At 47.2% G+C, this 22,764-nt stretch overlaps 1 protein-coding gene across 2 annotated transcripts in view; it reads left to right on the top strand.

The window, feature by feature from the left end:
- Nucleotides 1-12,877, top strand: part of METTL22 (methyltransferase 22, Kin17 lysine) — a 37,187-nt gene extending 24,310 nt beyond the window's left edge. For both annotated transcript variants that reach the window (XM_064362443.1, XM_064362444.1), the window contains one exon: nucleotides 168-12,877. In XM_064362443.1, the coding sequence (XP_064218513.1) occupies nucleotides 168-203 (36 nt within the window). In that variant the 3' untranslated portion in view covers nucleotides 204-12,877. The remainder of the gene's footprint in view (nucleotides 1-167) is intronic.
- Nucleotides 12,878-22,764: the final 9,887 nt, after the last annotated feature.

Genomic DNA, 22,764 nt, shown 5'->3' on the forward strand with positions numbered 1-22,764 from the left:
GAGCAACAAAGAAAGGAGGAAGCCGCCCGCTCACTCCTGCCCTAGCTCACCTGCTCCGTGGCTGGCATGTTGTCTAACTACTCTGCTTAGCTGATCACTTTCCTTCATGAAATTGTCATGGTTTTGTACGTGCATGTCAGGAACCTGTTCTTTTCTGTTTGCTGCAGGAGCTCTGGAAGATTGTTGCAGAACCAGTAACATGACCCATTGCCTCCACAAGGCACGGCATCTTGACTGTTCTTATAGTAGATTTCTATTAAAATCAGAAGCTCACCAAAGCAACGTGCTTGAGATTTGTCATTTTTAAAATATGGTTACATGGACCTTAGACGACCCAAGATGGTTTTCTGGAGTCTGTCCCTGCCTCCCAGTCGAAGCCAGAGAAGGTTGTTGCTGTGGGCTGGGGGTCCCCTTAGTTACCTGTTTCTCATGCTTGTAATGTGGGCTCCAGGGTCAGGCTGAGCAAGGCTGGTTCTCAGCTCAATTCCACCCAACTCAGTCATTTCATCTCTGCCCTTCACGTGGGGTTGTGGCCCTGGCTGTGAGGTGGATTCTTGTACTGACCTCTGTCAGCTGTTTACAGATGGGTTAACTACCATTGCCACAGTTGCCATCATATCACCTCTTGGCACAAAAGCCTCATTTCCTCCCGGTGTTGGGTATGCTCCGCCCCATCCCTCCAGTGAGGGCCCCAGGAGGAGAGGAAGGGGCAGGAGCTGGTGCCAGGAGTGGGCTGGCATTGGCCTTTGTATTTCATTTTAGCTCTTTATAACCCAAATCAGGTATGTTTAGAATAAACCTAAGAGCCACTCTTTGGGGTCACATGCAGCCGACTGGGGTTGGGCAGTGATCTTCCTCAGAGGTGTTCCCTTCAGCCTGCGCTCATTTTCCCTCCACCCCTTTCGTCTTAAATCACATGTGCATGTGTCTGTCTGGTTTTTTTAATCTTCTCCATCTGTGACTGTCTCCTCCCATCCCCACCGCTTCCTGTCATCCTCTATGTCCCACTGTCTCTCTCCTTCTCTCCAGTTTTGGTTCCGTCTTCCTGCTACCCTTGGCCTTCCCTGCAGTCCCTTCCCCCTGCCTTGCTCCTGCTGCGTTCTGCACCAGGGCCTGGCCTGGCCCCATTCCACCTTCCCTCGCAGCTCAGGTTTCCTGGCTTCTCCACGCACCGTGCCTGCCCACGCTCTTCCAAGCACACAGGTTTCATCCCCGGGGCACATCATACTGCTGGCATGGGCTAATTGCTGACGTCAAAGGCCAGGCACTTGCAAGTCTAACTTGATTTCATCTTCCCAACAAATTTAGGAGGTCCGCAGCCTCGTTATACCCACATTACAGTCGAGAAGACTGAGGTCTATGCAGGAAGAAGTCTCCATGAGGTCAGAGACCTTGTTTGTCTTAAATATCGCTACATCCCTAGTGTATGGTTTGGCAGACATTAGATGCTAAGCACATATTGCTGAATGATTTACTAATGTAAGTTACTAATTAGGGCATTACTTCCTATATGTGAGTGATTTTGCCTCCAGGAACACTTGGCAATGTCTGGAGACATTTTTGGTGGTCACAAGTAGGGGAGATGGTTGCCACCCATATCCAGCGGGTGAGGCCAGGGATGCTGCTCAACATCCTATAATACAATAAGGTACGGAACAGCACCCACAACACAAAATGATCCAGCCCAGGGATGCTGCTGAACCTCCTATAATGTGGTAAGGCACGGAACAGCACCTACAACACAAAATGATCCAGCCCAAAATGTGACTGCTGCCATGGCAGAGAATCCTGACTTGGAAGAAGAAAGCCAACTACTTCAGGGAAGAAAAATGGGTCTCAGCTGAACCTGTAGTGCAGAGCATGCAGGTGACCCTCACCCTGCCCCTCTGGGAGCAAGAAGAAAACCTACACATGTATGTTACCATAAAGCTTCCAAAGAACCTACAAGGCAGAAGTGATCCCTATTTTATATATGAGAAATCCAAAATTCAGAGAGGTTGAGCAACTTGCCCAACATCACACAGCCACCAAGTGATAAGTCAGGTTGAAAGCCCATGTCCACCCATGTCCATCTGACTCCTAGACCTGTGCTTTTCCCACATTCCCACTGTGTAGTCCCTGGACGAGGAGCAGCGTCTGTGGTGGCACCTGCATGCTGGTTAGAAATGCAACATGAGACTGGGTGTGTTGGCTCACTCCTGCAATCATAATACTTTGGGAGACCAAGGCAGGGGATCAATTGAGGCCAGGAGTTCAACCCGCCTGGACAACACAGCAAGACCCCATCTCTACCAAAAATTAGCCAATTAGCCTTGCGTGGTGGTGTCTGCCTGTAATCCACCTACTTGGGAGGCTGAGGCAGGAGAATTGCTTGAAGCTGGGAGACGAACGTTGCAGTGAGCCAAGATCGTGCCACTGCATACTAGCCTAGGTGACAGAGCGAGACTCTGCCTAAAAAAAAAAAAATTAAATTAAAAAGCCAGGTGAGGGTCCGGGCATGGTAGCTGACACCTTTAATCCCAGCACTTTGGGAGGCCAAGGCAGGTGGATCACCTGAAGTCAGGAGTTCAAGACCAGGCTGGCCAATATGGTGAAACCATGCCTCTACTAAAAATGCAATATCAGCTGGGTGTGGTGGTGCATGCCTATAATCCCATCTACTTGAGAGACTAAGGCAGGAGAATCACTTGAACCGGGAAGCAGAGGTTGCGGTGAGCCGAGATCATGCCATTGTACTCTAGCCTGGGCAACAAGAGCAAAACTCCGTCTCAAAAAAAAAAAAAAAAAAAAAGCCAGGCATAGTGGCACACACCTGTACTCCCAGCTGCTCAGGAGGCAAGATGAGAGGTTTGCTTGAGCCTAAGAATTTGAGACTACAGTGAGCCATGTCTGCACTGTTGCACTCTGGCCTGAGCAACAGAGAGAGAGATCTATCTCCAAAAAAGAAAAAAAGCATCAGGCCTCAGCTCAGGACCTACCTGATTCCGAATCTGCATCTTGACGAGACACCAGGTGATTTGTTTGAATAGTAGTTTGGGAAGCTCTGGGGCCTACTACATAACCCTATTGCCCCAACCTATGCTGTTTTCTAAAATTCCTGCACAAACCCCCTTCCTAATAGACTTGCCATAATGGAGCAGAGTTGCAGATCACGACAGGGAATATTAATAATGAGTCTTCAAATCAGAACCCCACTAGACAGAGCCCCCAGCTGGCAATATGTCAGCACTAACGGTGACAATTTCCTAGCACTCCTGGGGACAAACCCATAAATGTAATTGGCACCAAGCAATAGAGTTGTCACAGCTTTCACCTGGCGCATTAGGGCAAACTACTTTTATGTCTAAACCACTTGGCCTGAAAGCTTCCTCTAAGTAGAGCCTGGAATTAATCTTGATTCACTCTAATTCAAAGTATCATCAGATTTTCATTTCTCAGAGTGGAAGCGCGCCCATATTGCCATGTTTTATGACCTTGTTTGAACCTCCACAAGTGCTGGTTTGGCAGCGATATTTCAGAATCACCAAACCATGGGATGTTCTGCTAGATAATTAGCCCAGGCCACTGGACTCCATTTTTTTTTTTTTTTTTTTTTGACACATTCTAATGTTTTCAGAAAAGTATATGGCCCAAGGAGGGGACTTGGCTGTTCAGCTGCAGCCTGCATGGGAAAGAATTGTTAAAACCAACAAGACTGGGCACGGGGGCGCACGCCTGTAATCCCAGCACTTTGGGAGGCCAAGGCGGGCAGATCACCTGAAGTCAGGAATTCTAGAGCAGCCTGGCTAATATGGTGAAACCCCTTCTCTACTTAAAATACAAAAAAAAAAAAAAATGAGCTGGGCGTGGTAGCAAGTGCCTGTAATCCCAGCTACATGGGAGGCTGAGGCAGAAGAATCACTTGAACCCAGGAGACAGAGGTTGCAGTGGGCGAAGACCACTCCGTTGCACTCCAGCATGGGCAACAAGAACGAAACTCTGTCAAAAAAGTTAATTAAAAAAAAAAAAACAAATAGTGACACTGTGGTCCCCAAAGCTTCTCAAACTACTGTGCACAAGAATCACTTGTGGTCTTGTGAAAATATAGTTCTGACTCAGGCCTTGGTGTGGCCCGATGGCTGCAGTTTGACAAGCTCCCAGGTGATGCTGCTGATGCTGGCCTATGGGCCACACTGAGGAGTGAAGTTGCAACATGTCATCCCTGGTTAAGAGCACAAACTCTAGACTGGGGGTGGTGACTCGTATCTGTGATCCCGGCACTTTGAGAGGCAAAGGCAGGAGGATTACTTGAGGCCAGGAGTTCGAGATCAGCCTGGCCAATACACAGAGACCCTATCTCTAAAGAAAAAAAAAAATTTAGCCAGGTGTGATGGCATGCACCTGTAATCCCATCTACTCAGGAGGCTGAGGCGGGAGGATCACCTGAGCAAAGCAGTTCTAGGCTGCAGTGAACTGTGATTGTGCCACTGTACTGCAGCCTCACTGCCTCACAGAGTGAAACCCTATTTTTAAAGAAAAACAAAAAACACCACTCGAGTTGAGCAAGCCAGGGTTGAAATCCTGCCTCTGCTGTGTACCACCAGCAATGACCTTGGACACGTGACCTAGCCTTTCCCAACCTGAGTTTCCTCACCTGTAAAATAGTAAAACTTCTTGACAGGTTGGTGAATGGGTACAAACTTAGAAGAAATACCTTCTAGTGTTTGATAGCAGACTAGGGTGGCTACTGTTAGCAACAATATATTGTATATTTCAAAGTTGCTAGAAGAGAGAAATTGAAATGTTCCCAACACGTAGAAATGATAAATTATCAAGGTGGTGAACACGTCAAATACCCTGGCTTGATAATTACACATTCTGTGCATATGAAACACATTCACATGAACCCCATAATCTGTAAAATTTTGTTTATCAATAAATGGAAAAAGGCCAAACGTGGTGGCTCATGCCTGTAATCCCAGCACTTTGGGAGGCTGAGGTGGATGTATCACCTGAGGTCAGGAGTTCAAGACCAGCCTGGCCAATATGACGAAACCCCATCTCTACTAAAAATACAAAAAAATTAGCTGGGCATGGTGGCACACACCTATAAATCTAGCTACTGAGGAGGCTGAGGCAGAAGAATCAGAACCTGAGAGGTGGAGGTTGCAGTGAGCTGAGATTGCACCATTGCACTCCAGCCTGGACAGCAGAGCGAGACTCCATCTAAAAAAATAAGAAAAATGAATGAATGAAAGAATGGATAAATGAATGAATGAGGGAAAAAAAGGGTAAGACTTCTTTCTTCACAGAGTTACTGTAAAGATCATACTAAATGATCCATGAAAGATGCCTAGAGTTACACCTGGCACTAGTGAAGTTTTCACTAAATTGCAGACACAGTCCTAAGGCAGAGTTTTTGGCTTGGGGGGCATTTTAAGCCTGCACCTTGCAGCCTGTGTGATTTATAAGGTTGGATTGTTTCACCTCGTCACCTGCAGGAGAAATCATTGGGAGCAATCTCTCCCTCTCTCTATAAATAAAAGGAATCTCGTTTGCTACCCTACCCTGAAGCAATAGCTGTACAAAAAGCAAATCTGAAAAGTCAAATGGAACAAGCCTGACTTCAATTCCAGGCTCCGTGTTGTACACAAGCGTCACTTTGGAGTACCTTGGCAACCCTCAGAGAGAGAAAAGTCGCTTTTGTTCTCACTCATGAGTGGGAGTTGAACAATGAGAACACATGGACACAGGGAAGGGAACATCACACACTGGCCTGTCGGGGGATGTGGGGCAAGGTGAGGGAGAGCATTAGGACAAATACCTAAGGCAGGCGGGGCTTAAAACCTAGTTGACAGGTTGTTGGGTGCAGCAAACCACCATGCTACATGAATACCTATGTAACAAACCTGCACATTCTGTACATGTATTGCAGAACTTAAATACAAATGCCAGGTGCAGTGGCTCACGCCTGTAATCCCAACGCTTTGGGAGGCTGAGGTGGGTGGATCACAAGGTCAGGAGTTCAAGACCAGCCTGGCCAAGATGGTGAAACCCCGTCTCTACTAAAACTAAAGAATTAGCCGGGTGTGGTGGCGGGCACCTGTAATCCCAGCTACTCAGGAGGCTAAGGCAGGAGAATCACTTGAACCCAGGAGGCGGAGGTTGCAGTAAGCTGAGATTGTGCCACTGCACTCCAGCCTGGGTGACAGAGCAAGACTCTGTCTCAAATACATACATACGTACATACATACATACATACAAAAAAAACCATGCTTTATCCTGTTGATCCCAGCTCTACTACATAGGCTGCCAATTGTGGGGGAAATGCTGCCAGGGACACAGCCTCAGAGTCCATGCTCTTCAGTGCAGAGTTCAGATAAAAGTGAGATGTAGGTCAGGCACAGTGGCTTATGCCTGTAATCCCAGCACTTTGGGAGACCAAGGTAGGAAGATCACTTGAGGCCAGGAGTTTGAGACCAGCCTAGCCAATGTGGCAAAACCCCATCTCTACTAAAAATACAAAAATTAGCCAGTATCACTTGAACCCAGGAGGTGGAGGTTGCAAAGAGCCAAGATAGCGCCACTGCCCTCCAGCCTGGGCAACAGAGGGAGACTGTCTTAAAAAAAAATAATAAGTGGGATGTAGTATGTGCCCTTGCTTGCTGTGAAACCCTTGTGTGTGGCCAGGTGCGGTGGCTCACACCTGTAATCCCAGCTCTTTGGGAGACTTAGGCGGAGGATCACTGAGCCAGGAGTTCGAGACCAGCCTGAGCAACATAGTGAGAGCCGGTCTCATTTTATTAAAAAATTTTAAAAAATTAAATAAAAGAGAAATCCTCATGTATGGACTCTTCTAGACTAAGAGAGCTGGGAGTAGATGGCCATACCTTGACCCTATGTGACTGTGATGGAAATATTCGTAGGTAATCAAGCTTATGGATCTGTGCATCAGTGACACACACACACATCTTGGCTGTCAGCTGCGGCAGCCATATGTCCCCTGAGTGGGGAAGGGCAAAAGGAGCTATGTGCCTGGGTAGTGGTCGTCCCAGTGGGATCATGATGCTGTGTTTCCTGTCTGAGCTTTCTAGATGCTAAGTAAATGTGCTCTTAGATGACAGCCTGTTGCATCTCAGGTGACTGCCAGTTCAAACCCACCTCTATTGCTCGACCATTGCATGGGCCAGGCAAATGTTGGTGATGCTGATATTGGAAGCAGGCAGTGGATCCCAGCTTCCACCAGGGAGACCTTCCAGACTGCTGTTTCTTACATGGCAATGAGATACAGTGGCCCCAAGCAGGTATCAGCAGAAATTTGCTTTTCTAACACTAGTTACTGATAAACAGACTGATCAATCACTCTGACAGTTTTGTGAATTTTAACTCCCTGTTAAAATCACAAGGGGCACTGCTAAGGTTTTTTTTTTTATTTTGGTTTTGGTTTTGGTTCTGGTTTTGGTTTTGGTTTTTGAGACAAAGTCTTATTCTCTTGCCAAGACTGGAGTGCGGTGGCACTATCTCTGCTCACTGCAACCTCCACCTGCTGAGTTCAAGCAATTCTCCTCCCTCAGCCTCCCAAGTAGCTGGGACTATAGGTGCACACCACCATGCACAGCTAATTTTGTGTATTTTTAGTAGAGATGGGGTTTCACCATGCTGGCCAGGCTGGTCTCGAACTCCTGACGTTGTGATCTGCCCGCCTCAGCCTCCCAAAGTGCTGGGATTACGGGCATGAGCCACCACACCCGGCCCAATGCTAAGTTTTAATATTTAAACTGGAACTTTAATGGGGCAGAGTCAGCCCCTTAGACTGAAAGAGACCTGTGGAGTTGGGTGATGCCAGATGCCTCGGACTCTTGGGGAAAGCCCTGATCTCTGTCCCTACATGGGCACCCACTCTTGTCAGACCTATCTGGCATTCAGTGATGACTTGTGTTGACAGGAAAATATTGATGGGATGAATGGAAAGGGTACAAAATACGGGAGAAGAAACTATTCCCCCATCAGTGATTCAAGGCAGCAGAAATAAACAAAGCTAGATAAAGTGCAGTGTACAAATAAATTAATAGGGACGTCAGTCTCTATTCATTACTAGATGCCTGGTTGAAGTGAATCTTGTATTGATTTCCCATGGGACGGACTTGGAGATTTTAAGTGGCTGAGATGTGATGATTAAAATCCAACTTTATTCTAAAGCTACCATATGAAGTAAAGCCTTAATTAACTAGGACTCGGTTAATTAAACCTGCTTCCCCATCATTTCCAAGGCTCGACCTACTGAAACATTTCAGTATGACCAGGACTTAGAGACGGGAACATTGGCATCATCTCCTATATCTAAACACCTGGGTATCAAGGATCCAGGAAGAAAGATGATGTCATATGTTGGAAATAGATACTCGGTGCTGCAAAGAAAAATTAGCACTGAGACACAGTAAAAACACAGTTTTTACTTCCTGGATTGCAGGAAGGGTACCCTTGTTAGCCATCATGCCACAAGAGTACAACGAACAAAGGAAAACACACAAATTTATCCCTTATGCGTTTGGGGTCGTCCTTGCTGCTGGGTCTGATCTCCGTTAGCTGGAGCCAGACCTCACAATCTAAACTAAAACCTGATTGTCTAACAACTTAAAACTTTTCTAAACAGATAAAAGCAATGGAAAGCTGGGACATGCCTATGAGCACATCCAGCACAGATATCTTGGTTAAAGTACAAGGACATAGAATGTTCTATGTTAAGCATGGCATGTCTAACAGCTACATAGGATAAGGCTTAACAAGAGTTACTAGCACACTTACGATTTATTATTTAACAAGAAAGGAAACTTTAAAAAGAAACTTTTCTACTTCCCACATCAGAGAAGAATGTTGGGGAAACCCTGACTTCAGAACCAGGCTCAATGAGGGAAGTTGAACCTGCAGTGAGCCATGATTGCACCACTGCACTCCCGGTGATGTCAGAGCAAGACCCCGCCTCAAAAAAAAAAGAAAGAAAAAAATAGCATCAAGCAAAATGGGAGATCTCAGAGGTTGAAGATGGTGATAGCCAACTGTCCTAAACATTTTAGATGCATTAGCTCAGTATATTTCCCTCCACTTGCATGAGGCCCCGTTTCATAGATGGGTAAACTAAGGTAGGAGTAGGCAAGGGGGCCAGGTAACTCTCCCAAGGTCATGTAAGTTGTGAGGGATGGGGCCAGGATTTGAACCCAGGAAATTTGGCTCTATAGATATGAATTTACCCACCAGGCTCTTCACCACTCCTGGTAATTTGCTCATCATCGCATAACTTATAAATGGCAGCTCTAAGGTATGTGTTTATAGGTGGAAAGTTACATACCACATGGTTAACTTTGATTAATGCCAGGGCATGGAATTGGGGGAATGGAATTGAATAGACTTTGCCTTTTATGTTATACACATGTATTTTGTTTTTACAAGCATGGGTTATTTTTGTGTCTTTTTTACTGCAAGTTAAAAGAAATTAATTAAATGTGCACACATGCACGTACACACATACACACACCCAAAATGCTACTCTCTAACGAGATGCATTTGAAAACTGTTGGGTCAAGCCAAGCTTTTGGGAAATAAACTTTATTTTGGCCCAAAGGCTCTAGAAAGATTCAGAGAAAAGTTTGGAGGGCAAGTCATCCCTCAGGTGGGTCTGGGGCTACAACACCCTGGGCTTGGTGCTCCTCCAATAGAATGAGACTATGTCAGGCTCATCTGAACTCCACGTTGTCTGGTTTCCTTAGTTGAAATTTGGCATATCCAGACCCAGGGGAGTGTGGCCATGATCTGTGCTAAAGGCTGAAGTTCCGCCATAAATTTTATCCATGTTTCTAGAATGTTGGGAAAACCCTGACTTCAGAACCAGGCTCTTACTTGTTTTTACAGAGAACAGTAATGGACATAGCAGCAAACTGAAGGGGGACATAAATCCAGCTACCATGTGGGAAGAAAAAGAGGGGAGTAACTCAAACCTGCTGGGCCTCTTTCCAGTAGTTAGAAGATTCTAAAATAAGCCAAGCCCTATGTGGGACACTGGGGAAAGGAACTGTATTATCTATTTGCCATATGAAAAAATACCCCAAAACTTAGAAGCTTAAGACAACAAACATTTATTATCTTACAGTACCTGTGGGTCATGAATCTGGGCTTAGTTTAACTGGATGCCTCTGTCTTAAGACCTCTGCTAAGGCTACAAGGATGTTGCTGGAGCCATGGTCTCATCTGAAGGTTCAACTGAGAGTGAACCTTCCACGCTGAGGCTCTATCTTGTGGTGGTTGGCAGGATTCAGTTCCTCACCAGCTGTGGGTCCGAGGGCCTCAGTTCCTCACTGAATGCTGACCACAGACTTCTCTTGTTTTCCTACCATATGGGCCTCTCTAGGGGGCCTCTGATAAAGCCAGGACATTACAGCAGCTTTTGCAGAGCGAGCACACAATAAGACCTGGAGAGAGTTTACTGGAAGGGCAGAAGCCACAGCCTTTTTGTAACCTAATTTGAAAAATGACACTCCATCACTTTTGTCATGTTCATTTATTTAGAAGTGAGTCACTAAGTCCAGCTCACACTCAAGGGGAGGGAATACCGAAAGGTAGGATCACTGGGGACCATCTCAGAGGCTGTCCACCAGAGAGATGCAAAGAACACACCCTTTCCCTGAAGAGGCACTGAATCTGGACGGAAGTGGGCAAGCCCGCCAGCAACGTGACGCAGAGATGGTGTTCTAATAACCACAGCCGATGTCCATTGAGCAGCTTCCATCCAGGTGCTCTTCTAAACAAAGCTGTTTACTCTCTTAACCACCTAAATGACTGAACTAAGATTTATTTCTGAGGCATTTGGGGGATTCAGGAAGAGGAGAGAGCTGAGGGTGATGCTCGCTTTCTGGCTTGGATGACTGTGTCTTCTGACAAGAGAGAGTTTTTGAAGACCACCACCCGCTCCACCAAGGTTAATTATCCTGATGACCACATCTTTGCTTTAACACAGTGTTCTCCAAAGTGTGGCAAGTTATGACACCAGTGGTACATGGCAGGTTTTTGTTGTCGTTGTTTTAGAGACGGGTCTTGCTGTGTTGCCCACTGGAGTGCAGTGGCTCTTCACAGGCATGAGCATAGTACATTACAGCCTTGAACTGCCTGGGCTCAAACAATCCTTCTACCTCAGCCTCCCAAGTAGCTAGGGCCTCGGGTGTGCACCACTGTTCCTGGCTCAGAGGGCCTCTAAGTGAAAAGCATTTTGAAGTTTATCTTTTTTACATGTATGTAGCAGGATGCCACTTCCAGGGATTAGTCCTTTCCTCCAGCCCTGCTCCCTAAATTCTTTTATTTGTGCTCTCAGGGCCTTTGTCCCCTTCCCCCCATACCTGCACGGGTAGACCCCAGGCACCACCTGCAGAACTAACTGTTGGGGAAGCAAAGGTTAGGCTCCAACACAGCCACTTGGCAAGACCTGGGACAGAGGGATTCTAATGTGAACTTGCAGAGTAAGATTCTCTGCTTCTGCGAGAACAGCTGTGTGGGCTGTGGAGATGGGAGAGGAGGTTTGAGACTCCAGAGACCTCAGCAGGAGAGCACCCAGCCCCTGTCACTCCAACTTCATCCCCAGTGAGTGATGTTCTAGCAGTGCCGGCCTGGGCTGGGCTGTGCCCTGTGGCTCCAGTGCCCTCCCTGACAACCCAGGAAGCTGTCTTACTCCATTTTGTGCTGCTATAACAGAACAACACAGACTGGGTAACAGAAATTTTTTGGCTCACAGTTCTGAGGCTAGGAAGTCCAAGAGCTGAGGGCCAGCGTCTGGCAAGAGCCTTCTTACTGCATGATGGCACAGCAGAAGGCACCACATGCTAGAACAGCAAAGAGAGGATGAGAACGAGAGAGAAGCAAATGTGAGCCAAACTCGTCATTTTATAAGGAACCCACTCACATGATAACAGGATTAATCCACACAGCCCTTTGCCCCAATCACCTCTTAAAAGTCTCGCCTCTTAATAATATTACAATAGGAATAATTTTCAGCATGAGTTGTTTTCGAGAGAACAAACATCCAAACCATAGCTGAGCCCTTTGGAAGATGCCACTTCAGGGAGAATTGATGTCATTACAAGACCTCACAAAACCTGTTTGAGGTCACCCTCTAAGCTGGTCCAGCTGTTGAACACACCATCATGCCCTGTTTTGGGTATTCTGGGAGAAAAATGTATCTGGCATTTGAAAACCAGGGATATGAAGGATATTATTGCTTGGTTGAGGTGAAGTTAATAATTTGTGAGTACTTAAATACGATATTAAGTAAATAACAATGTGATGGGAATCAGGAAGAGCAAATGTCACGAAGATGGTGATCTTGGGGGCTGAAGTTTGCAAAGCACGAACAATAGCTTTGCCAGTGCTTTCAGCCTTTGTCCCATCCCTCTTTAACTAAAGGCAGGAAGACATGTCCCCAGTGAAACCAGTTTCCTTTTCATCTACTATATGGAGTTCAAAACAATTTCAGTCATTCCTGAGAAAGTGAAGACAAAGGATGTTTTCCACCTTTTTGAAACTATAGTGAGTTGAATGGTGTCCCTAAAAAAGCTATGCCCACGTCCTAAACCCCAGAACCTATGAATGGGAAACTTGGAATCTATGAATGGGAAACTTATTTGATGGAAAGTCATCCTGGATTTACAGTGGTTCCTAAATCCAATGACTGATGCCTCTTTTTTTTTTGAGACCAGGGTTTTGCTCTGTCACACAGGCTGGAGCGCAGTGGTGCAATCATAGCTCACTGCAGCCTTGACCTCTTGGACTCAAGCCATCCTCCCACCTCCGTCTCCTGAGTAGCTGGGATATAGGCATGTGCCGCCATACCTGGCTCATTTTGTTTATTTTTTAGTAAAGACAGGGTTTCGCTATGTTGCCCAGGCTGGTCCCAAACTCCCAAGTTCAAGCAATCCTCCCACCTTGGCCCCCCAAAGTGCTGGGATTACAGGCATGAGCCACGGTGCTCTGCCCTGATGTCTTTATTATAAGAGAAAGGAGAGGAGGAAGATTTGATAACCGCAGTGAAGACGATGTATGAAGGCAGAGATCAGAGTGATGCTGCCGCATGAGCACCTGAGTCCCCAGAAACTGGAAGAGGCAAGGAAGAACCTTCCCCTGGAGCCTTTGGAAGAGGGAGTCCCTGCTGACAGCTCAACTGTGGACTTCTGGTTTACAGAACTGAGTGAATACATTTCTGCTGTTTTTTTTGTTTTGTTTTTGTTTTGTTTTGTTTTGTTTTTTTTGAGACAGAGTTTCGCTCGTTACCCAGGCTGGAGTGCAATGGCACGATCTCGGCTCACCACAACCTCTGCCTCCTGGGTTCAGGCAATTCTCCCGCCTCAGTCTCCCTAGTAGCTGGGACTACAGGCACGCGCCACCACGCCCAGCTAATTTTTGTATTTTTAGTAGAGACAGGATTTCACTTTGTTGACCAGGATGGTCTCGATCTCTTGACCTCGTGATCCACCCGCCTCGGCCTCCCAAAATGCTGGGATTATAGGCGTGAGCCACCGCGCCTGGCCCATTTCTGCTGTTTTAATCCCCCGAGTTTGTAATTTGTTAAAGAAGCAAACTCATCCAGAACCCAAGGGAAATAGTCTCAGAAATGTGCACCAAGTGGTAGAGAAACATTACAAGCCTCTGCAAAGCTGAAGGAGAAGGGAATGAGCAGGAGGTCCCCAGGCTCAATCTAAAGATCCCGGCTGTAGGCTGGCAATACCATGGTTGCTCCTCAGCTCTAGAAAAGCCGGGCGGACACGGCATGCCTCATATCCCCAAGTGAACCCTTGGCATCGGGCGGAAGGATATCCTGAGCCATTGTGAGGGATCTTTGAAAATATTTACTCTCCAGCATGTAAATATAATGGAAGATCTTCCTGCTATGAACATAACCGCATCTTTGTGAGAGCAGGGATGTGGCTTTTCAGGCCAGATATGTCCAGGGTGCAAGTCGAGGCTCTGCTGTAGACATCTGCTGTGAGAGGTCATTGCACAAAGCACAAACCCCTTTGCAGGGCCCACAAGGCCCTCCAAGGCCCGGCCTCAGCTCATCTATCACATTGAATCCTCCCCACTCCTGGAATGCCCCAGTCCCTTGGCCATGTGCCTTAATGCACCTTCTTCCCACATTCTGAAACCACCCACCCAGCCCCTCTCCCCTGCCCCTTCTTCCACAAAGCCTTCCCCGGCATCCACAACCCATTTCAAACTTCATGTGATAATCAGCCAGGTGCTGTGGCTCACGCTGTAATTCCAGCACTTTGGGAGGCCAAGGTGGGCAGATCACTTGAGGTCAGGGGTTCAAGACCAGCCTAGCCAATATGGTGAAACCTCATCTCTACTAAAAATACAAAAATTAGCTGGGCACAGTGATGTGTACCTGTAGTCCCAGCTACACAGGAGGCTAAGACAGGAGAATCGCTTGAACCTGGGAGGCGGAGGTTGCAGTGAGCCAAGGTCGCCCCACTGCACTTCAACCTGAGCAACAGAGTGGGAAAAAAAAAAAAACTTGGTATGATAATCATCCAACCCTCACCAGACATGAGTTGAGTTCTGGAATGACAGGACTGGCGTCCTATTAATTGTGCAGCCTGACCCTCCCAGCCAATCTGCAAATATCTACCAAGCACTTTCCACATGCTGGGTATTGATGAGGTACTGGGGAGGCAGCAGGGAGCCAGGCATTCCTCCTCTCCACCCTCATGAAGCCTACATTCTATAGGAAGCAACCTGCAATAAACAAATAAATGCAGACTATAATGTCAAGTAGTGTAAAGAACCATCATCCAGAAGCTAGAAGTGAGGCAGAAAGGTGACTGTGTACTAGAGTTTTTGGGAAGGTGCAGCACTTGTGTACACAATTGATTAGGGTACAAAGATTTTGCTTTTTTTTCAGACAGCGTCTTACCTTGTTACCCAGGCCGGAGTGCCGTGACGCGACCTTGGCTCACTGCAGCCTCGACCTCCTGGGCTCAAGCAATCCTCCCACCTCAGCCCCCACAAGTAGCTGGGACTACAGGCACATGTCACGATACCCAGCTAACTTTTTTGTATTTTTTATAGAGATGGGGTCTCACTATGTTGCCCAGACTGGTCTTGAACTCCTCAGCACAAGCCATCCTCCCACCTCAGCCTCCCAAAGTGCTAGGGTTACAGGTGTAAGCCACCACACCTGGCTACATTTTTCATTTCTATTGAACTGAAACCATGTGATGCTTTTCTTTTCAGTCCAGTAGGAAGATCACACCAAGGGATACAGTGATTTTGCCCTGTAGGACATTAACCAACTTTACGTGTAACGTGGCCATTTTTTTTTTTTTTTTTTGAGATGGAATCTCGCTCTGTTGCCCAGGCTGGAGTGCAGTGGCACAATCTCGGCTCACTGCAACCTCCCCTATCGAGTTCAAGCAATTCTCATGTCTTACCCTCCCTAGCTGGGACTATAAGCACACACACCACACATGGCTAATTTTTGTATTTTATAAGTAGAGATGGGTTTTCACCATGTTAGCCTGGCTGGTCTTGAACTTCTGATCCAAAGTGATCTGCCCGCCTCAGCCTCCCAAAATGCTGGGATTACAGATGTGAGCCACTGCACTCAGCCTAATATGGCAATTTTATCTCCTCATTTTTCCCACTTCCTAGAAGAATCCCTGTTTTTTGAATTCTTGTTGGAACCAGCTTTGTCATTCTGCCTAGGCCCTCATTAGTAAGTAAGTAATACTTTGAATACATACTCACTATTGACTTTTAGGTAATTATGTTTTAATGGTTCGAGACTCATAGCCTTGGCAGTGTTGGTAGCTCCTAGAAAGAACAACAGAGCCATCAGGGGCTGGAAGAGCGTGAATGAGAGCGGTAGCTGCTTCAGGTGGAGTGATTGGGCCGGCAAGTGGGCAAGTCTTGGAGGAGGAGGAGCTGAGTGGGTGAGCGGATGAGTGAATGGAAGCCCAGAGTTACCAGGGCTCCTAAGGCTGGCCCAACCAGTGGGGAAGACAGGTGTGGAGTTTGGTCTTGGCTTCGGATCTCCCAAAGCATCTGGGGGTCATATTCTCCACCACTAGGTTCCACGGCTGGAGGGGAGCAAGGCCTTCAGGCACTTTGCATCCCTGCTGGCCCCCGGCAGGATTCTCACCACAAGGTGGCGTCCCAGCTTCATGAATCCAGGGCCGGATGTGCCAGAAAGGAATCCAAGGTATCATCAGTTCCGGCAGCCATGCCAAAGTGTGGGTCCCGGGTGACTCTCAGGGGACCCTAACTAACCTGCTCTACATTATACAGCAGCACATGAGTTCTGAGAGCCGCCAGTACCCAGCTACCCCCAAACTCTAATTCAGATAAAACCCACCTTTATTAAGCACTTACCTTGATCTCATGGATCTGCCCAACAACCTTGTACTCATTTTATCATTATTTATCATTCTATTTTATTTTCTCATTATTATATTTTTGTAGAGACAGCGTCTCACTATTTCGACTAGGATGATTTCGAACTTCTGGCCTCAGCAATCTTTCCACTTCGGCCTCTCAAAATGCTGGGATTACAGGCATGAGCCACTGTACCCAGCCTCCTGTACCCATTTTAGAGACCGGTAATAAGGCTTAAATCTTTACAGAGGCTATCCAAGCTCACAGGACTCAGAAGTAGCAAGAATGGGCTGGGCATGGAGACTCACGCCTGTAATCCCAACACTGAGAGACTGAAGTGGGAAGATCTCATGAGTCCAGGAGTTCAAGATGAGCCTGGACAACATAACAAGACTGTCTCTACCAAAAGAAAAACAATTCACTGGGCATGGTGGCACATGCCTGTAGTCCCAGCTACTCAGGAGGCCAAGGCAAGAGAATCGCTTGAGCCCAGGAGTTTGAGGTTACAGTGAGCTATGATCGTACCACTGCATTCCAGCCTGGGCAATAGAGCGATCTATGTCTCTAAAAACAAAAATAGAAAACAAGTAGCAAGAGTGGGATCTAGCACTGGTTCTGTCTCTCCATTGGACACCCAGAGCTCTTTCCACGACCCCCTGCCAGGGTGAGAATTGTTTGTCTGAAGGAATCCAGGAGCCTTGTGGATTAGAGCTTATGCTGTACCATTGTCTTGAGATGGGTCAAAGGGTTTGACATGCCAGGGCTGGGACATGATCACAGTCTTATTCTGCCTGCTCCGGCCTTCAGGAACCAACTGCTATTAGAGCCATGTGGGAGTGCTTCTTTGGGGTGTTTCTTTGAAGTTTTTCTTCTAGACCAGGAAGAAGACAACCTTCACATTGGGCTCCATGGGCAGATGATGGAGTTTCCAGCTTTAGCTCACACCAAGAAAGAATGTGAGGCTGATGGTTTGGGTGCTGGGGACAGGGACAAAAGGAACAGAGCCTTTTCCCTTTCCACTGAGGTTCCTCAGAGGCAATGAACATAGCGCATGGCATCTGAACTCAAACCAGCCCCAACACTCACCTCTCTGAGCCTCAGAATCCTGGTCTGTAAAAAGCGCACACTACTGGTACTTACTTCTCAAGGTTGGACTTGATAATGTCTGTCAAGCACCTAGCATATAACCAGGCAAGGGGGAAAGGTTCAAAAAATGGTAGCCATCACTGGGTGCAGTGGCTCACCTCTGTAAGCCCAGCACTTTGGGAGGCTGAGGCAGGGGGTCACCTGATGTCAGGAGTTTGAAGCCAGCCTGGCCAACATAGTGAAACCCCATCTCTACTAAAAATACAAAAATTAGTAGGGTGTAGTGATGAGTGCCTATAATCAGCTACTTGGGAGGCTGAGGCAGGAGAATCACTTGAACCCGGGAGGCAGAGGTTACAGTAAGCCGAGATCAAACCACTGCAGTCCAGCCCGGGCAACAATAGTGAAACTCAGTAAAAAAAAAAAAAAAAAAAAAAGTGGTAGCCATGATCATCATCTCCCCATTATTGTTAATCTCTTGCATTTCTATTAACTGGCTGTCTTGAGAAAATGGAAACTCCTTAAGTAGGCGGCCTGCTCGATGGTTAATGATGGTAAAACAATCTCACTTGCCTAACCATTTCGCCTAAGTGTCACTTGACTGACAGGGTGGGTTATTTTGGGGAGAGAAGAAATCAGTCAAGCTCTCAAGTGCATCGTCCCTGAAAGGTTTCTATGACAACACATACCTGGATGTTCCAGGGGGAAGGCCAGCTGGGGAGGAGTTCAGGGCTAATATCAAGAGGGGGTCCCACCTGGGGGCTGGGGAAGGTCCTCCTACTGCTCCTCTTTTTCTGGCTGTGTTTTCCCAGCCCTGACTCTGTATCCCTTTTAAACCTCTTCACAGTCCTGTAGGGTAAGTACTATTATTCTTCCATCCATTTTACAGATGAAGCAACTGAGGCTCAGAGAAATTAAAGCTTGCCCAAGGTCAGCCTGCTAATCACACTTTGGATCATCTTAGACCTTTCTGGGTTTCATTTGTCAGACTAGAGGAGTTAGACTAGAGCAAGGTTTGTCAGCTTCAGCTCTGCCAATGTGCTGGGCTCAGTAACCCCATGTCATAGGAGACTGTCGTGTGCATTGTGGAACATTCAGCAGAACTCCTGGTCTCTACCCACCAGACGCCAGGAGCACCTTCCCATCCCCCACCCCCACCACAGTCATGACAACCAAAACTGTCTCCAGATGTGGCCAGGTGGCCCCAGTTAATAAGCACTGGGCTAGCCAATAATTTTTACTCTCCTTCCTTACACTTGTACATTCTAAGTTTTTGTATTTTATTTTTTGGAGTCTCACTGTTTCCGATGCTGAAGCGCAGTCGTGTAATTTCAGCTCACTGCATCTTCCGCCTCCTGGGCTCAAGTAATTCTCCTGCCTCAACCTCCCAAGTAGCTGGGAACACAGGCATGCACTACCACACCTGGCTAATTTTTGTATCTTTAGTAGAGACAGGTTTCACCATGTTGGCCAGGCTGGTCTCGAACTCCTGACCTCAGGTAATCCACCTGCCTCAGCCTCCCAAAGTGCTGGAATTACAGACGTGAGCCACCATGCCTGCCTAATTTTGTTTTAATTTTTATGTTTGCGAGATGGGATCTTGCTCTGCCACCCAGTCTGGAGTACAGTGATGCTGTCTCAGCTCACTCAGGCTCAAGCAACGCTCCTGCCTCAGCCTCCCAAGTAGCTAGGACCTAGGCACACACCACCACACCAGGCTAATTTATCTTTATTTTGTTTTTTGTAAAGATGGGTGTCCGTATGTTGCCTGGGCTTGTATCGAACTCCTGGGCCCAAGTGCTCTTCTTCCCACTTCAGCTTTCCAAAGTGCTGGGATGACAGGCATGAGCCACCACGTCTGGCCCACCCTAAAGCTCTTTCCCAGGACCCATCGCACGTGATCCATGTGTGGTCATGTGACATTGAGGTCTTTCATGCAAGGATCCTTATGTAGGGCTCTAGAGCAGCCCAGCACCTGAGCCAGGTGCTCAGGAAATCAAAATGAAAATCATCTCACCTGCTTCATCATCCGACACGGCTCACTGTATCTCCCTGTTTTATAGGCACAGAAACTGAGGGCCCTTGAGGAGGAGGGACCAGCAGGGATCCCACAGCCTGTGAGCGAGAAAGCTGGGTGGGAGCCCTGATGGACCTGGCTCTAGGGCAGGAATTTCCACCGTAGCCTCTCGGGAGCTCGAGACCAGCCTGGGCAACATGGTGAAATTCCATCTCTACTAAAAATAACAAAAAATTTTAACCAGGCAGAGTGGTGCCCGTCTGTAGACCTAGCTACGCAAGAGGCTGAAGTGAAAGAATCACTTGAATCAAGGAGACGGAGGTGCAGTGAGCCTAGATCACACTCCAGCCTGGGTGGCAAGAGTGAGACCCTCTCTCAAAACAAAACAAAAATAGCTGAGGCTCACAGAGACAAATGCCTGAGAAGAAACCGTGAGTCTGACCTTGAACCCTGGTGACTCCAAGTCAGGAGCTGCCTCCGGGACCCAGCATACAGCCTGGCTCCTTCCAGGCAAAGCCTCTCCCTCTGCTGCCTCTGAATTCAGCCAGAGCAAGCGTTTGCATATATTTCATGTCTGAAAACTTCCGGGATTCCCAAGATTCATTTCACAAAGACTTTTCCCATAGGACAGGTATTTGAAACATCAGGTTAGCAAGTACCCAGCTTGAACAAAGCATCTTCATAGCATGCTCAGTTTGTAAAAGAGAAAAAAAAACAACAACTCTTGGTTCTAATTTGCTTCAGCTCCATTAAACACATCCTGAGCCCTGCTGTGTGCCAGACGCTTTGCTGAATACCTGGCACCAGAAGACCAATGGGGCCCAGGACCTCTTCCCAAGGAGCTGCCTGGCCCCTGGAATAGACCATTTAAGAGCCTGAGGCTTGCATGTAGCATTTGGTCAGCAGTTAAATATAGAGGTATACGTGAGTGAGTAAATGGATGAACAAATAAAGGTGTGAATCAGCTAGTGAATTAATGACTGAATGAATTAATGAAGCTGACAAGTGCTATTACAGAAGTGAGCACGGACTATGAGAGCTCAGCAGAGAGGCATTTAGAACCTTATCTGTGGCCAAAGGTAAGGAGAAGCCAATGCCTGCACAGCATTTTCTATTTCTTTGCAAGTTCATCTGTCTTCTGTCACCATCTGAGACTCAGCCTGAGGGTGTTCTTTGGTCGCTTGAGTCTGCTCAACCTGAAAGGGACAGGTGGCCAGAAGTGCTGGGGAGTTGAAATCCTGAGCAAGCAGTTCTTGGCCAATGACAGGGAGTAGTTGGTGTATAAATACCCCAGCTCCCTATCCCACAGTGGGATAACCCTGAGGTGACTGTTCCGTGCTGGCTCCCAGCGTTCCCCGTTCCCCGATGGAACAAAGCTCCAGACACCCACAGTGATTATTCGCTAGATAACCCACTCTTTATTATCAACCCAACAATACCTCCTGGAATCATCCTGAGATCACCTCTCAAATAAAGCACTCAAGTCTTTGTCTTGGGGTCTATTTCTGGAAAAACTCAAACCATAAGAGTGATGATGATGATCATGTTTATAGCAAATATTTGTTGAGTGCTTACTGCATGCCAGCCACTCCACTGCCTGCTACATGCTCTGAGGCATTTATCCCACCATAGCACTCAATCGCTGAGATTCAGCCATTACGATCATCATCCCCGTTTTGCAGATGCTGCTGAGGCTCAGAACTGAAGGCATCCATGTAAAGTCACGTAATTCTACATTGTCATAGTGAAAACATGAGCCCAGCTCTCCTTAACTCCAGAGTTTGAGGATATAACCACTCCTCCATGCTGGCTCCTGATTTTCATCTTCCATTGCCCGCAGGGAGGAGAGATGAGGACGAGGGGGAGAAAGGATGCCTGGGCTTGCTTTCTCAGTGGGGAAGAGTTCAATCCCCGTTCAGGTTTTGTTTGTTTGTTTTTATGTTAACAAAATTAATAAAGTTGTTTTATTTATTTAAATTTTATTTTATTTTTATTCTGGGATACATGTGTAGAACATCCAGGTTTGTTACATAGGCATACATGTGTCATAGTGGTCTGCTGCACCTGTCAACCCGTCATCTAAGTTTTAAGCCCTGCGTGCATTAGGTATTTGTCCTAATGCTCTCCCTCCCCTTGCCCTCCGCCCCACAACAGGCCCTGGTGTGTGATGTTCCTCTCCCTGTATCCATGTGATCTCACTGTTCAACTCCCACTTATGAGTGAGAACATCTGGTGTTTGGTTTTTTGTTCCTGTGTTAGTTTGCTGAGAATGATGGCTTCCAGCTTCATCCATGTCCCTGCAAAGGACATTATCTCATTCTTCTTTTACAGCTGCATAGTATTCCATGGTGTATATGTGCCACATTTTTGAGATTTTCTCCTCCCCTGTGAAGTTTCAGCAGAGAGTTCCTGGAGAGCACTTCAGGGCCAAGAGCTCCCCAAGAGAAGGGTGAGATGTGTGGTCCTCCCTCGGCATCCTGCTGTCCTTTTCATGCAGTGAAATTGATACGTATTCACAGAACACCTAAAGCCTGCCAAGCGCTGTCAGAAGTAAAGTGACCAAAGATCTCAGAAAAGACGTACACGTTTAGCTATTTTCTCCATCGGTCTCAATGAGGAAGCTACACTCCAACTGACCCCTGGAGATGCCACAGGCATGTATTGTCAAGAAGAATTAGGGTGAATAGGCAGTGTATCTCTAGCCACAGGAGGAAGGAACCCAGGATGTACTAAGCTCCTTCTACATTCTTGGAACTACATCCACATTAACTCAGGCAGCATTTCTCAAGCTCAGTACCACTGACATCTTGACCATGAGAATTGTTTGTTGTTCACTTCCTGCCTTTAGGAAGTCCTGCAGAGCATGGGGGTGGCAGTAGGGGATGACCCAGTTCCCCTATCATTTCACTGTCTTCAGCTAGAAGAGGGAGTGCACTGCAGTGCATCTTTTGGGCTGGCAGTGCTGAAGGTCCTAGGCATCACAATGACAGCAGAACAAAGCCCTGACGTGTGCGTGACGTGTCAGATGCAGCAGCTGCCTGTTGGGTCTGGGTCACTTCCTTATGCTTTCCCCATATTACCTGAGATGTTCAGAGGAGGAAAACTGAAGGCAGCCCTGGAGTCTTCTAGGAGCGTAGCACGAGGGCCAAAATGCTTGAGAATGAGCACAAGATAATCCCATAGGAGGCTTCCTCTTAGCATTCGGGCCTCATATTAAATGTCGCAGCCTTGCGACAACTCCCTGACCATCATGGCTGGTGTACCGACCCTGA

This window comes from Aotus nancymaae, unplaced genomic scaffold (genome assembly GCF_030222135.1).
Source record: "Aotus nancymaae isolate 86718 unplaced genomic scaffold, 86718_ANA_hifiasm-v0.15.2.pri h1tg000049l, whole genome shotgun sequence".
In the NCBI taxonomy this organism is placed as follows: Eukaryota; Metazoa; Chordata; class Mammalia; order Primates; family Aotidae; genus Aotus; species Aotus nancymaae.